Source organism: Sapajus apella, unplaced genomic scaffold, assembly GCF_009761245.1.
Source record: "Sapajus apella isolate SASKATOON/1434 unplaced genomic scaffold, GSC_monkey_1.0 scaffold22, whole genome shotgun sequence".
NCBI classification, from domain to species: domain Eukaryota; kingdom Metazoa; phylum Chordata; class Mammalia; order Primates; family Cebidae; genus Sapajus; species Sapajus apella.
The window spans coordinates 28,168,392-28,183,947 of record NW_022436962.1 but is presented as its reverse complement, the minus strand read 5'-3'; the positions used below and the strand labels follow the sequence as shown (position 1 = coordinate 28,183,947).

General features: G+C 47.8%; 1 protein-coding gene across 2 annotated transcripts in view; it reads left to right on the top strand.

The window, feature by feature from the left end:
* Nucleotides 1–6,735, top strand: part of PARP1 (poly(ADP-ribose) polymerase 1) — a 47,485-nt gene extending 40,750 nt beyond the window's left edge. Inside the window, exons 18-23 of one of the 2 annotated variants that reach the window (XM_032289447.1) lie at nt 1,428–1,526; nt 2,216–2,368; nt 3,336–3,463; nt 4,222–4,283; nt 5,401–5,515; nt 5,879–6,735. In XM_032289447.1, the coding sequence (XP_032145338.1) occupies nt 1,428–1,526; nt 2,216–2,368; nt 3,336–3,463; nt 4,222–4,283; nt 5,401–5,515; nt 5,879–5,960 (639 nt within the window). In that variant the 3' untranslated portion in view covers nt 5,961–6,735. The remainder of the gene's footprint in view (nt 1–1,427; nt 1,527–2,215; nt 2,369–3,335; nt 3,464–4,221; nt 4,284–5,400; nt 5,516–5,878) is intronic. The other variant, XM_032289448.1, reaches the window with a different exon arrangement.
* Nucleotides 6,736–15,556: the final 8,821 nt, after the last annotated feature.

The following is a 15,556-nucleotide window of genomic DNA, read 5'->3' as shown; positions in this document are numbered from 1 at the left end:
TTGAACTCCTGGCTTCAGATAATCTGCCTGCCTCAGCCTCCCAAAGTGCTGAGATTACAGGTGTGAGCATGAACTTTTAGAAGGCTTATTACCAGTGTCCATTTCAGAAGTGGAAATGCTTGATGGCAGGCATGATAAAAAACACAATGCTTTGGTTCATTTTTCTCTGGAGCCGAAGTGGCCTGTGTTGACACACAGTCTCCGAACACCCTGCCCAGACCAACCAGAGGAGGGTGGCTCGATTCTCGACCCTGTCTCCACGCTCATTTGCCCCACTGTCCTCAGCCCATTTCCTGCAGTGTTGCGGGGGTTCAGGTGGGCTAGAGTCTGTTGAGTCTGGTACCAGGTGTTTACATTGCTAAAGAAAGAGCCTTAGCTCCTTTCCTAGGACAAAGGATAGATCTGTGGGTCCAAGCAGGGTAAGACACCACATATCACTTGTTTTGCGTGCCCCCGCCCGCACCTTCCTGACGGAAGGGGTGGGGGGGTAGTTCTTTGTGAAGGGATTCTCATTCTCTCTGTTTACAATTTTACAATCCTGAAGACTTTTAATTAAAACACAGTGAGATAGACCAGCATTCCTAAGTTTTCTGAACTTCGAATATAAATATGCAAATAGAACATACTAGCATCCTTTATAATTCTCTCAGGTTAACTTAGCATAGGTTACATCAGCTATTTGACAGTTGTTAGGCTTGTCCTCTGAGCCAGGCGTAATTTTAATTGCACATCATAGCTGTGACTTCCTCTGGCCCATTGTGTTTTAACTCATGCGGAGCTGGACTCTTCCAGGAGCCAGTTGCTTGTTCTGGAGATGCCCTGTTCACTGACAGTGAGTCCAATGTTCTAACTTTTCTAATATCCCAAAACATAGATTTTATTTGAGACGGAGTCTTGCCCTGTCACCAGGCTGGAGTACAATGGCACAATCTCGGCTTACTGCAACCGCTGCCTCCCAGGTTTAGGTGTTTCTCCCTTCAGCCTCCTGAGTAGCTGGGATTACAGGCATGCGCCACCACACCCAGCTAATTTTTGTATTTTTAGTACAGATGGGGTTTCACCATGTTGGCCAGGATGGTCTTGATCTCCTGACCTCAAAAAAGTCAGCCTGCCTTGGCCTCCCAAAGTGTTGGGATTACAGATATGAGCCACCACACCCCACCCCCAAAACATAGAATTTTAAGACAAAAAGGAACTCAGAGATTGTCTAGCAGCCCAAATAGATGCTAAAGCTGGAGGCTAAGGGAAGTGGAGCCACTGACCCAGGATCTGCCCAGCCTACAGGCCTGGGACACAGGCTCTCAGTTGTGTCTGGCTTCCTTTGAGGAGTGTGGTGTTGAGCTGTGCATCGGCTGAGCCTGAGCATTACTCCTCTGTAGCTCTCCTGGGGTCTCGTTTGTGCTGATCCCAAGATTTCATTTACCCAGGTGGTTGACAGAGATTCTGAAGAAGCGGAGATCATCAGGAAGTATGTTAAGAACACTCACGCAACCACACACAATGCGTATGACTTGGAAGTCGTCGATGTAAGAATCCCTTCTCCCCCACTTCCTTCTGTGTCCTGCCAGCTTTTCCCTGCCCACTCGTCCAACCTAAGCCTGGATAGAAAAGAGCAGTTTACTAACTTTAGATAACCCAAAGAAGTGACTCATTTGTTCAGCAGAAAAATCAGTACGTTTTTTTTGTTTTGTTTTGTTTCTTGACATGGAGTCTCACTCTGTCGCCCAGGCTGGAGTGCAGTGGTGCAGTCGCAGCTCACTGCAACCTCCGCCTCCCAGGTTCAAGTGATTCTCCTGTCTTGGCCACCAGAGTAGCTGGGATTACAGGCACCCAACCTCGGGTCCCAAAGTGCTGAGATTACAAAATTAGTAGTCTTATACAGTAGTTTGGGGACGGCTTTTTATTCTGTTTTAAAGGACATTTCCTGTTCCCAAACTTGATCTCAGAACATACAATTATGAGAGGTCCAAGATAAAGCTCCTCAAGTGCACATCTGCTGCACAGTAATACTAACTAGCAATGGCTGGTCTCTGCTGAGCGGGACCTTGACCCTCCATCCCAGCCCTGTGGAAAACATTTTCTACACTGCAGCTGACCTGACGTTTTCTAGCCTTAGGGACGGCTGGTCATTTCTCCTGTATCCATCCTATCTTTCAGTCAACCAGAGTAATGAATGGCTTCTTTTGTCCCTCCCTTTGTTTACTACTCCGACCAGATCTTTAAGATAGAGCGTGAAGGGGAATGCCAGCGCTACAAGCCCTTTAAGCAGCTTCATAACCGAAGGTTGCTGTGGCACGGGTCCAGGACCACCAACTTCGCTGGGATCCTGTCCCAGGGTCTTCGGATAGCCCCGCCTGAAGCACCCGTGGTATGTGCCTGGCCTGGTGAGGGGTGGGCAATGCCTGTCTCTGCAGGTGTCTCCATAAAGAACTTTGAGTAAGGGGTCTTGTTGGCTTAGCTGTGGCCAATAGGGGATTTTATGAGACATCCTTTAAATATTCACCTTTATCCTCCTGACCCTAACCCTGTCAGGGGTTTCAAACAGTTTCTGAACAGAGGAGGTAGGGCATCCAGGCCAGGGCCGTGCTGCAAATACTAATCGGGTATGTTAACAAGCAAAGAGCAGACACATGGCCACAGGCCAAGCTGAGTCCAGGCCTACCTCTACCACTTCCCAGCCAGGCCACCTCTGAGTGTCAGTGTCTTCAGCAGCAAAACAGCGATGAGTGAGTAAGGCTTTACCCAGACATGAGGGACCATGATGCCACCTGCTGGATTCTAGACAGGTCCAAATGGACAGGGCCTTCAAGCCTCTCGTTTCACAGTTGTAGAGTGAGGAACAGAGAGGTTTAAATGGTTCTCTCTGGTGCTGTGCAGTAGTGTATGATGGACAAATGGCCTACCTTTTCTGAACCTCATGTTTCACTTGCAAAAGGGAATAAAAATACCATCCTGCATTCCGTGGGTGTTGACAGGTGCTGGTTTAAGTAACATTGATGAGCTCATTCCATCCTCACAGCAGCTCCATGAGATTAATGTTCCCCATTTGAGAAAAGAGGCAAGTAGAGTCCAGAGAAGTGATGTAGCTTCTTGCTCCTTGGCACCTGGCAGAGCTAGGATCTGAGCAGCCTGGCTTGTGGGCTAAACCTTTGGTATTTCCTCACCACGGGCATTGTGAGAATTGTGATGTATTTCCTCACCACGGGCATTGTGAGAATTAGAAGTGATGGATTGCAGCACTTAGCTGGGCTCCTGGCTCTAGCTGGCACTCAGTGAACAGCTGCTCCTAATTTTGCATCAGAAGATTCTCAACTGTCCCTTTTCCAACCTTCCAGACAGGCTACATGTTTGGTAAAGGGATCTATTTCGCTGACATGGTCTCCAAGAGTGCTAACTACTGCCATACGTCTCAGGGAGACCCAATAGGCTTAATCCTGTTGGGAGAAGTTGCCCTTGGAAACATGTGAGTAAACCTGGCTCTGGAACTGATGGCATTTCATGGGGACAGATGGAGTGGGCTAGGCAGAACTTCCCTTGGCTAGGAGAGTAGAAATTCCCCACTACAGTTACTGGGCGTACCAATCAGGATTCTTTGCTTGTAAGTAGCAGAATCCAATTCAAGTTAAGGGAACAGGAAGATACAAGGATTCCTCACAAAATGCAAGAACAGAATGCAGCCAGGCGTCCGGAGCCGGCAGTGTCTTCTGTCTGTGGACTGGGAAGCAGAGAGATTGAGTTGCACAAAGGATGATCCCCCATGGCTTCCTCCTCTACTCACCAATGTTTCAGTTTTCTTAGACCAACGCAAATGGAACTGGAATCTTAATCCCACTTCCAGTTTCTCCATAGAGAAAGATCTATTTAGTCCAGCTTCATTTGGACATCCTGTGAGAACTACAACCAAAAGCACAGGGTCATGTTAAAGGCCAGAGGTTTGGGGACTATGGAGTGTGAACAGAAACCCAGAGCCACCAACCAAATAGGGCCTTACATTGAAAACGGCCCCGTAGCTGTGATCGCTGGGCACAAACTGTTCAGTCACAACTGCAGCTTCGGGTTCTGGAGGAGTTCCAGAAACTCGAGGGGGAGCCTGAGCAGTTAAGATGGTCTGGGTTTTGTAGGTTAACTTGTCTCTATATCTCACTTGTTCTACTAATCAAAACTGTTGGTTTTGAGAGCCCAGTGTGAAGGCCTCTTCTGAGACTGTCCTCTCTTCAATAGGTATGAACTGAAGCAGGCTTCACACATCAGCAAGCTACCCAAAGGCAAGCACAGTGTCAAAGGTAAAGTGTTTCCAAATCTGCTGCCACAGCCCCAGGCACCCTGAACAGCACAGAAGTGGGGGCTTGCTGTCCTGAGAAAGCTGCCTTGTGGCTGGCTGTCAAACAGCTGGAGATTCATTTTATCTTTTGGAGGCATGTGTGTGTATGTATGTATGTTGTTGTTTGGGTGGTGGTTAATATGCTGCAGCTGACCATGATTGGAGGTTCATTTTACTTATTTATTTTTTAAAAATAGGCAAGATCTACAGCAGGCAGTTCATTTTTAAAAACAGTTCACTCCACCATGGCATGTGTTTACCTATGTAACAGTCCTGCACAAGCTGCACGTGTACCCCAGAACTTAAAGTATAATAATTAAAAAACACACACAGTTAACTCTGTGGCTGCAGTTAGTATCACAAATGCTGCAGGAGCAGCACCAGTAACCAGGTACACGGGTTTGGGCTTTAACCTAACTTGTAGCTACCGCAGTGAGGTACCTCCTGTGACATAGTAGTGCCTGGAGCATCTTGGCTTGCTAGAATGTGCAACGTATGATTTAGAACCTTCCACTGCCCGGTCGAAGTGGCTGCTTTAGAATTCTGTTGAGCAGAAATGTGACCCTATAGGGTATCGCTGCTCTCATGAAACTCAGTGAAGCTTGATGCCCTGGGAACCTTGATTTATTGCCTTAGTTTTATATCTGAAGAAAGATAGAATATGTCTTTAAAATGAGCACATGAGGCTGGGTGCGGTGGCTCACACCTGTAATCCCAGTACCTTGGGAGGCTGAGGTGGGTGGATCACCTGAGGTCAGAAGTTCGAGACCATCCTGGCCAACATGGTGAAACCCTATCGCTACTAAAATACAAAAAAATTAGCTGGGTGTGATGGCATATGCCTGTAATCCCAGCTAGTCAGGAGGCTGAGGCAGAAGAATGCTTGAACCCTGGAGGCAGAGGTTGCAGTGAGCTGAGATTGCACCATTGCACTCCAGCCTGGGCAACAGAGCAAGACTCCATCTCAAAAAGGAAAAAAAGAAAAGCACATGGATCAACATCAAGTAGAGCTCATCTCCCTGGAACCTTTGCCACCTCTGTTCTCACAGTTCATGTCACTTGTGCCTTCTGTTTTGCAGGTTTGGGCAAAACTACCCCTGACCCTTCAGCTAGTATTACTCTGGATGGTGTGGAGGTTCCTCTTGGGATTGGGATTTCATCTGGTGTAAATGACACCTGTCTACTATATAACGAGTATCCTTTCTTGAGTATGCTGTGTGAGCACAAAGGAATGTTCTGGAGGTGCAGAGTCACATGCTGTCAGATTACCCGGGACAGACAAGGATTAGAGGCTGTTCTGTAGATGTGTCCCATGGTGACTGTTTCCTTTCGGTGATCTCTCCCTGTGCATGCCTGGCTTACAGGGTATGAGCCTTCCCTCAGTTTCCAGAGTAAGATCTCTTCTCCTCAGTCTGCCTGAAGGGCACCAACCCAGCCCCATGAAGAAGCCTTAAAGTAACTTTCAGGATGGCACTGGGCATCCTGCCAGCCCGGGGAAGATAAGGCACATGTACTGTCTCTGTGTGGCCGTTGGCTCCTTGACAAGCTTCCCCTCAGGTACATTGTCTATGATATTGCTCAGGTAAATCTGAAGTATCTGCTGAAACTGAAATTCAATTTTAAGACCTCCCTGTGGTAATTGGGAGAGGTGGCCGAGTCACACCCGGTGGCTCTGGTATGAATTCACCCGAAGCGCTTCTGCACCAACTCACCTGGCCGGCTAGGTTGCTGATGGGTAGTACCTCTACTAAACCTCCTCAGAAGGGATTTTACAGAAATGCGTTAAAAGGTTTTCTCCAACTTTTCAAGTCCCTTGTTTTGTGTTGTGTTTGTGGGGAGGGCTTGTTTTGGGGGTTGTTTTTGTTTTTTCTTGCCAGATAGATAAAACTGACATAGAGAAAAGGCTGGAGAGAGATTCCGTTTGCATAGACTAGTCCTGTGGAGATAAACCACGCTCCATTAGAATGTCTGCCTTACTGGTTTCCCCAGGGAAGGAAAAACATGTTTCCACCCTTTTTTCTAGGTGTTCATCTTTAGTTTTGATTTTGGAAAGATGTTACGCATTTATTTTTAGTTAAAAATAAAAACTAATTTCACACTACTTAGATTTTCTTTTTTATCTTGCACTTACTGTCCCCTTTTTAGTTGTTTTGTTTGCCTCTTTGTGGTGAGGGGTGTGGGCAGACCAAAGGAAGGAACGCTAACAGTTTCTCATACTTCGAAACCGAAAGAGCTTTCCTTCTCTAGGAATACTTGAACAGGGAAGCTCTTGAAATACGTGGTATGAAAAGTTGTATTTGAAATTCTTGACTTTCTCATGGGCACTTCTGTCTTGCAAATTAAAACTCTACCGCCGATATACTGATCCAAGGGCTAATAGTAATACTCGATTAAAAATGCAAATGCCTTCTCTATTTGTGTACTGCGTGTCTGGTCTCATTCTGACTACAGATACGGTTCATCTTCACAGTGCAAGGTCCCAAGAGACTTTGGGGGGGATTGTTTCTACCCATAACTGTGAAACCCCAGAACATGCCAGGCAGCAAACTGCATTGCTCAATGGGAATGCCCCATCTAAGGGGCAGAAAGCCAAGCACTAGGCATAGGATCAGCTTATCAGCTGCATTGTGGTGATCAACTCATTCTGCTCTCTGGAAGATTGCCTTACATACACCACGTTGCCTCATGCAGCTACTCTACATTTGAGAATGGTACCTAAATGTTGACATTTCAGTTGTCTGAAAGCCAGGGCCAGTGTGATATGTCACTGTAATCCCAGAGTGTAGTCACACCTGTAATCCCAGTGCTTTGGGAGGCCGAGGTGGGAGAATCATTTGAGGCCAGGAGTTCAAGACCAGCACCTTTGACCTGGAGACCCTCTCTCCTGATTATCCAGCAATCCAGTCTCTGGCTCCTGGGCTCCTGAGTATTCTGCACACTTTACCTTTTTTATCAGCACAGAGAAAGGCAATTACCCTCAGAGTACCTGATTAAACAAAGTATTTTTAGATTGGAGTGATTACTTAATGAGTTCCCTAAGGAAAATTCACATTTCTCAAGGAAGATTCACATTTCTCAATCTATTTTCTCCTCAAAAGTGGGAAACTAGCATTTTGTTTTAGTATTCACATTCTGCTTTTCTCTCTTTGCTTTTTTTTTTTTTTTTTTTTTTTTTTTTTTTTTTTTTTTTTTTTTTTTGTGAGACGGAGTTTCACTCATGTTACCCAGGCTGGAGTGCAATGGCGCGATCTTGGCTCACCGCAACCTCCGCCTTCTGGGTTCAGGCAATTCTGCCTCAGCCTCCTGAGTAGCCGGGATTACAGGCACGCACCACCATGCCCAGCTAATTTTTTGTATTTTTAGTAGAGATGGGGTTTCACCATGTTGACCAGGATGGTCTCGATCTCTTGACCTTGTGATCCACCCGCCTCGGCCTCCCAAAGTGCTGGGATTACAGGCTTGAGCCACCGCGCCCGGCCCTCTCTTTGCTTTAAAAAAAATTCAAGTCCCATCAGGGAAGCAGCTAAAATGTGAGAATTTAAAAATTAAAGCCAGCCTTGCATAGAAACTTGGGGTGCTCCATGAGCGAAGAGAGAGGCATTACCCTCTGCCTCCTGGTGAGTTGCCCTCCTCCTGCCTCTTTTGGAAGTGCCGTTGGCCACCAATGTTGCCCAAGGCAGTACTGAGCTCACATTTCAGACCACACTGTTCCACACGGCGATGCATGCATCCATCTATAAAAGATGCACTATGTATATAGTAATGCTTCAGCCAATGAATTCTGCATCGGTGGTTATCTCTTGCAACACAGGAGGTGGAGAGTCATTCCTTCAAGTGTCCCAAAGTGCTAAGGCGTAGCTGCTATAGAATTAATTTGCCTGGAACTTTGCCTTAGGGCAAACCCAAGTACCTCTTTTAGGAATGAGAAAGTCTAATAGTGGCCTTGTCACTGATGGGTGCATAGTATGTACTCAAACTGCTTAACTAGAAGCCTAGAAGGTGCATTGTCTTTTGACCTTCAGAAACCTGAGTCTTCTCACTGTTAGGATCTGAACGTTGGGAATCATTCACCTCTGACCTGTTCGGCTGGTTTTATTACACTCTAGTATACCCAGGTGCTTTAGGATTTCACAATTCCCAAAGTGGTGTCATTTTCTTTCCCTTAAATCCTGTGTTTTGCCTCCTCAAAGATTGGCAGTTGCTTTTTTAAGGCATAGTGTTTCACCATTTCTTCAGGCCGGGCCTTCCAAATTGAGTCTCATTTAGGGCCAGTGTGGTTTCAGGAAGTCTGGTACAGTGCTTAGCAGCACCCCACTGCCCACTCGCTTCTGCCGTTCAGTCTTGGCATGGAAGGTTAGACAGCAGCTTCCCACTGGCATGTGCCAAATACGCCCATGTATATGGTTTAAGAGGTCCGTGTTTTCTCATTTTACTGTTCTCCAGATGAGAGGCTCTAAGAAGGTTTATTTTGGAGACTTCAAAGGTAAAGAAAACGTAGCCTGTCAACATCTTCCTCAGTGAATTGGCCCTTGTGTGAAAAATGTTGCCCACTGGCCTAGGGAACAGTGTTGGTAATAGGGACAGCTAGTGTGTGTCCTGTGGGCCATGTGGACTCAGTGCCACCCACCACTGTGCCATTCCATACAGCTTTGCTTCTGATCAGTGACCTCATTATACAGCAGAGTTCAGCATTGGGCTTGTGCTCATGAATTAACTGGTTTTACCACATGCCCCATCACCCAGAAATGACCTAAATGAAGAGTAGAATGACTCTTGATGTTGCCAGTTGTGAGACAGCGTCCTGAAGGGATGGGCTTTGATCTTACAGGATGCAGTAGAGGCTTTAAATCAGAGGCTGACCGGGTGTCTCCCCCCAGCCAAAGCACATGGGTCTGGGAACCAGTGGGTGAAGTGGGAGTAGTTCCTCTTGCTGTTACCACACCTGATACCCCACTCACAGGGCTTGTGTTTGGAGGTCTTAGTCCCTAAGATATGCCTCTAGGGTTCACAATCAAATTGGAAGATGAGGCTACCACTTGGCTATTTTGGGCTCCTTGTTCCACTGAATTAATGTGCAGAGGAGGGGAGTGACCCTGCTGGTAGGAGTGCCTGATCCTGATTAGCAAGGAGAAAATGGGGTGCTGCGCAGGGAGGCGAGCAGGACCACGTCCAGAGCCCAGGAGAGTCTCAGGAGAGCAGAGTGCTGCCATGTCCAGTGGTAAAGGCAAGGGGAAGTCCAGCAACCAGAAATGCTGCAACTCCAAAAAGTGACAGCACTATGGAAAATTCAGACCCTTCTGGAATGAAGCCTTGGGTCACTTTAATCAACTGAGGTTCTGGCTGAGGGCAAAGGAAATAAGGAATGGGTACTAGAAGGAAAGTCACAGATGTCAGCTGTGGCTTCATGACCAATTATAGAAATAAAGATCAAAGCACCCAGCTAACGGGGGCAGAGACACTGGAGGTTTTTGGGTTTTTTGGTTGGTTTTTTGGGGTTGGGGTCTTTTTATTTTTTTAAGACAGAGTCTCATTTTGTCACCCAGGCCAAGTTGAAATGCAGTGGCACAATCTTGGTTCGCTGCGACCTCCACCTCCCAGGGTCAAGGGATTCTCCCACCTCAGCCTCCCAAGTAGCTGGTATTACAAGTGCGTACCACTAATTTTTGTATTTTTAGTAGAGACGGGGTTTCACCATGTTGGCCAGGCTGGTCTCAAACTCCTGGCTTTGAGTGAATCGCCTGCCTTGGCCTCTCAAAGTGCTGGGATTACAGGCATGAGCCAGTCCACCCAGTGGAGACACTGCAGTTTTAAGCCACAGAACAAGTCCAATCTGAGTGTAGGGATTCTGATGAGTTACAATGGCTATACATACACTCAAGCTCTTTGCAGGGCACCTATAAATGTCTCAGTCACATTTATACCCCTAAAGGTCTTACCCTTTAGTTCAATGGATTCCAGGTTCTGAGAATGCTCTCTGTCCTTTCCAGAGATGAAGGAAGGCAGGGGTCAGGGCCCGCAGGAGGGAATCCCTGTATTCTTGGGGTTGTCTGAGCCAGGGCTCACTCATGACTGGTGCTTTCGACCAAACCTTTTTCTCATGAACTCTGTAAAAGGAACAGTCAAGCCATTCTGAATCCCCCAGATCTCAGAGTTGTCTTGAATGTGTGCGCTGATTCCTGTAAAGTACCTCATATGGTTCCTGACCTATAATGAATACTCCATAAATCTTAGCTCTTATTGCTAAAATCCCAAAGAGTGATTTTGCTCCAGTCTGAATCCAAAAAAGGAAGCTCCAGGTAACAGGAGAAACTAGAGAACAGGACACAGAAACCATCCTGCACTTTTTGTATCCTGTGAAACCACAATGACACTGGCCTTCCCTCTCTGTGGCCTCATCCTCCATGTCCTTCCCTGTGTGTCCAGCCTCTCCAGCACTTACCCCCAGGCCCAGCCCCACTTCAGGCAGGCCTGCTAGGGCTCAGAATAGCCCAGCTGCTGTCTCAGCAGATGGCCAGGCTAATTTTAGCCATGTGGTACTCACCCAGGGACCAGGCTGGGCTTTTTAGATTTGAATAAGACAGTGTGCAACTTTGGTTTAGAGGCAACTTTGGTTTAGAGCCAATAACAAAGCTTTGAGTTGTGATCTCTGCGTCTGCCTAGCACTTTACAAGATTCCAGAAATACAATTTTAAAGGATTTTGTTTCCGTGAACCAGCAAGAACCCAAGCTATGGAGCCGGCAGGCAGTCAAGCCAGCAGGGTGTTGATGGAGGGTGGTGAGAAGCAGATGGTGACACCAGCTCCTGCCTCTTCCCCCTGATAATAGGCCGGTGGCAGGGCCTCAGTATCCTGGGTGCACTTTGCTCTCACTGCTCTCCTGGCCAAAGTGAAAGAAGGCAGCAGCCAACTGAGCCTCCTCGAACCACTTAGAGGTGGTAGGCTGCATCTTCATACTGTGGAATGATTGTGGTCAGGAAGAAATTAACCAGACGCCAGCAAGAACCTACTTTGGCATTTTCCTGCGCAGTTCCTCGTGACAACCTAATGTGAAGTAGGCAGATGTGGAAACAGGCTCAGAGAAGTCAGAGGTCCCAGCAGAGATGGAGATTTTGCCAGGTTAAGAACGTGTCTTTTCTGGTGTAACGTTTCTTCCTCGTTATTCTCCATTTGTGAAGACTGCCTTTTATCCCAGTTCTAGAGTTCAGAGACAACAGAATGACTTGGAAAGCCACATTCCAGCCTGCCTTCACCTTTCCACAATTAATAACTAGTGGCAGAGGCAAGCTGACCAGAGAGTACAGGAGAATGAGGAGACCAGACTAGTCATGCTTCCTAAACTGGGTCCATGAACTCTTTGGGTGGTCTTCGAGGAACTTATTTGTGTCAGTTGTGCTGCTTTCAGCTACCAAAAAAAAAAAAAAAAAAAGCCCAAATAACAGCGTAAACAGTAAGGACACATCACCCACTTTTCAAGAAGTGGGAGCCGGCACCGTGGCTCACACCTGTAATCCCAACACTGGGAGGCGAGGCAGAAGGATTGCCAAAGGCCAGGAGTTTAAGATCAGCACAGCAACATAATGAGACCCTATCTCTACAAAAATAAAAATGCAGCTAGGCATAGTGGCGTGTGCCTGTAGTCCCAGCTGCTAGGGAGGCTGTGGTAAGAGGATCACCATCACGAGCCCAGGAGTTCCACTGCAGTGAGCTGTGATGACACCACTGCACCAGTCTGGGTGACAGTGAGACCTGACTCTAGTCCAGGTGCGGTGGCTCACACCTATATATAATCCCAGAACTCTGGGAAGCCGAGGTGGGGGATCACCTGCGGTCAGGAGTTCAAGGCCAGCCTTGCTAACATGGGGAAACCCCGTGTCTGCTAAAAAAAAAAAACAGGAATTTAGCCAGGCATGGGAGTACATGCCTGTACTCCCAGCTACTTGGGAGGCTGAGGTGGGAGAATCACTTGAACCAGGGAGGCAGAGGTTGCAGTGAGCCAAGATGGTGCCACTGGGCTCCAGCCTCGGTGAGGCAATAGACTAAGACTGTCTCAAAGTTTGTTTGTTTGTTTTTTAAATAAAAATAACAAAAATTGGATGTTTGCAGGATTGGCTAATACTGCTTCTCTATGTTTCTCTTGGTTTTCTTTTCATGGTTGCAAGATGGTAAATGGACACCTAGCACCACCATCCAAAGTCAGGAGAGTTACCCCCTCATCCTTCTACCAGAGAAGAAAACTTTTTTTTTTTTTTTTTTTTTTGAGACGGAGCTTCGCTCTTGTTACCCGGGCTGGAGTGCAATGGTGCGATCTCGGCTCACCGCAACCTCCGCCTCCTGGGTTCAGGCAATTCTCCTGCCTCAGCCTCCTGAGTAGCTGGGATTACAGGCACGTGCCACCATGCCCAGCTAATTTTTTGTATTTTTAGTAGAGACGGGGTTTCACCATGTTGACCAGGATGGTCTCGATCTCTTGGCCTCGTGATCCACCCGCCTCGGCCTCCCAAAGTGCTGGGATTACAGGCTTGAGCCACCGTGCCCGGCCGAGAAAAACTTTTCTCCATTGTTCCCAGTAGCCTAATCTCATTGCCTAGGGGTTAGAGCACATGCCCGTGCCCCACAGCTGCAGCAAGGCTGGACATAGAGTATCAGGCACAGGTGCAGGCTGTCAGTAAGGACAAAGGGACTGAAAAATGCCTGGGAACATGTCATGCCCTGGAAATTGTGCACAGAAGCTGAGACACAGGCACTCTTGTGGGTAGTGGGTCCATATGCCAATCCGATTCTCAGCAGCCCATGAGCTTAAGAACTTTAGAAGTGCAGTTGCAGGCCTAGTGCAGTGGCTCACGCCTGTAATCCCAAGGACTTTGGGAGGCCGAGGCGGGCAGATCACAAGGTCAAAAGTTCAAGACCAGCCTGGCCAACATGGTGAAACCCCATCCCTCCTAAAAATACAAAAATTAGCCGGGTGTAGTGGCAAGTGCCTGTAATCCCAGCTACTCGGGAGGCTGAGGCAGGAGAATCACTTGAACCTGGGAGGCAGTGGTTGCAGTGAGCCAAGGTTGTGCCACTGCACTCCAGCCTAGGCAACAAAGCAAGACTCTGTCTCAAAAAAGAAATAAAAACAGAACTGCAGCAGCACATCATCACTAAGGCTCCCTTAGCTGCTTAATGTTCTTTGATTTCGTGAAGAAAGATGGAAACCATCACAGAAATAGAAATGGTTGCCTGGAATATTTTAAATGGTGGTAGTTAGTGCTCATCTCACAGGCTCATTCGATGACACTGCGGAGGTCACTGTCTAACAACTGAATTATTTTTTTCCTCCTTAGCTTGTCTTTTCGCTGTGCACTTGTGTTTTTACCCACGGGATGGTCCTGTCTTCCTTGTCTGGGGCCACAATCCTTTGCCTGAGCAGTTGCTAGATTCCAGTTATACTGGTGGCAAGTCCATTCCCTCGTAGGATGGGCAGCCATGGTGGTAGTGCCCGGGATAGCAGGACCAGCCCCGACGGCCTGTGATGACCTCTGAGATCTCTGGGGCAGGGTTAGCAACTCCCTAAGGACGAGCCCAGTGAACCTCTGTGGTCTTCTCGGGGTCTCCCGCAATCTTGGCTCGCTGCATTGGTCACTGGTGCCAGGCCCTGGCTTGTGACAGCACTGAGGAAATGCATGACACCTCTGCTAAACTAATGGACACTCAGGAAAACACGTCTCATCTACCTTACGTTGAACAAACACAACTTGTGATCAAACCATTTACTTTTCTCCCACTGCTCTTTAAATTTGTTCAGAGGGGACACCTTCCCCTACCACTGGAAGAAAATTCCACAGGCCTTTCCTTCTGGGATAGACAGTTTCCCCTGTTCACTCTCAGATTCACAGTTCCAGCTTAGTAATTGGAATGTCTAGTCCATGATAACAAACAAATCTCTGAACTTGATTTAGCATTAACATTTCTCCCTCCCTGGGCTGGAGGCCTGCAGTAGGAAAGGGAAGTGGGTGCTTTCTCCTCTGTTTCTCAGCCTCTCCTCTTCCCGTCCTGCTTTCTAGGCAGTTTCAGGGAAGGTGAAGGGAGGGAGCTTCTGGAGGATAGGAAAGGACTTCCCTGCACTGGCACCCGGTTAATCTAGCTCTGGCAGGCATGTGGCACTGGCTCTTCCTCAGGATACGTTTATCAGCTTTTCAGGGGATCCCTGCTGGCCCCCTGAGAAGGCATTCCCTTAAACCAGGCAGGCACCTGCTGCGGTAGCCCCCTGTGCAGTTCTTTGTGGTCAGGCACTTACTCCAGCTCCCTGCTGCTGGGCTCCCCATTGAACAAGACCCGGCTCTCTCCCACTGGACACCCACACCAGGTCCACAGGACTCACACATCCTGATCTTGACTATCTCTGGGAAGTTGGCCAGTGCCCACGCAGCTCTGCAGTTGCTCCCCGAAAAGCAGTTAAGTCTTGCGTCTCCAAGAGGAGGGGGCTGACCCTGGATCACCACACCCCCAGTTGAGGGGTTACCAATAAACTCCAGGGAGATAAGTCAGTCCCTTCCCCTCAGTTGGGGAAAGCATGGGCTCTTGGCCTAGGATAGCCTTCTTAGGAAATGCTTCCTCCCGCTCCACACTCTGACCACGTTTGTATCCCTAACCTAGCTGAAGCTTCCAGAAATCATGGAGCTCTTCACAGACCATTTCCTTTTCACATATTTTATCTTGAAGTCCCCCTTAAAACTTCAATTTTTTTTCTTTTTTGGGGGGACAGGGTCTTTCTCTGTTGCCCAGGCTGGAGTGCAGTGGTACCGTCTTGGCTCACTGCAGCCTCAATTTCCAGGACTTAAGTGAGCCTCCTGCCTCAGCCTCCCCAGTAGCTGTAGAGTTGCATGCCACCACACCTCGCTAATTTTAATTTTTTTGTTTGTAGACACGGGGTCTCACTATGTTGACCAGGCTGGTTTTGAACTCCTGGGTCCAAGCAGTCCTTCTCAGCCTCCCAAAGTTCTGAGATTACAAGCATGAGCCACTGTGCTCGGCCACAACTATGATTTTAACATTCCGTTGCACATTTTAAAATTTCATCCTCACACCAACAATATGAGGGATATTATGATTCAGTCTACATATGGGAAACTGAGGCACAGCGGGACTAACCTGCCAAGGTAACATAGCTAGAAGGTGACTGTTTAGATAGGCATTTCCTTGCCTGACCCCTGCTTAGTGAGTGGACCAAGTGACAACTCCCTTCATCTAACCC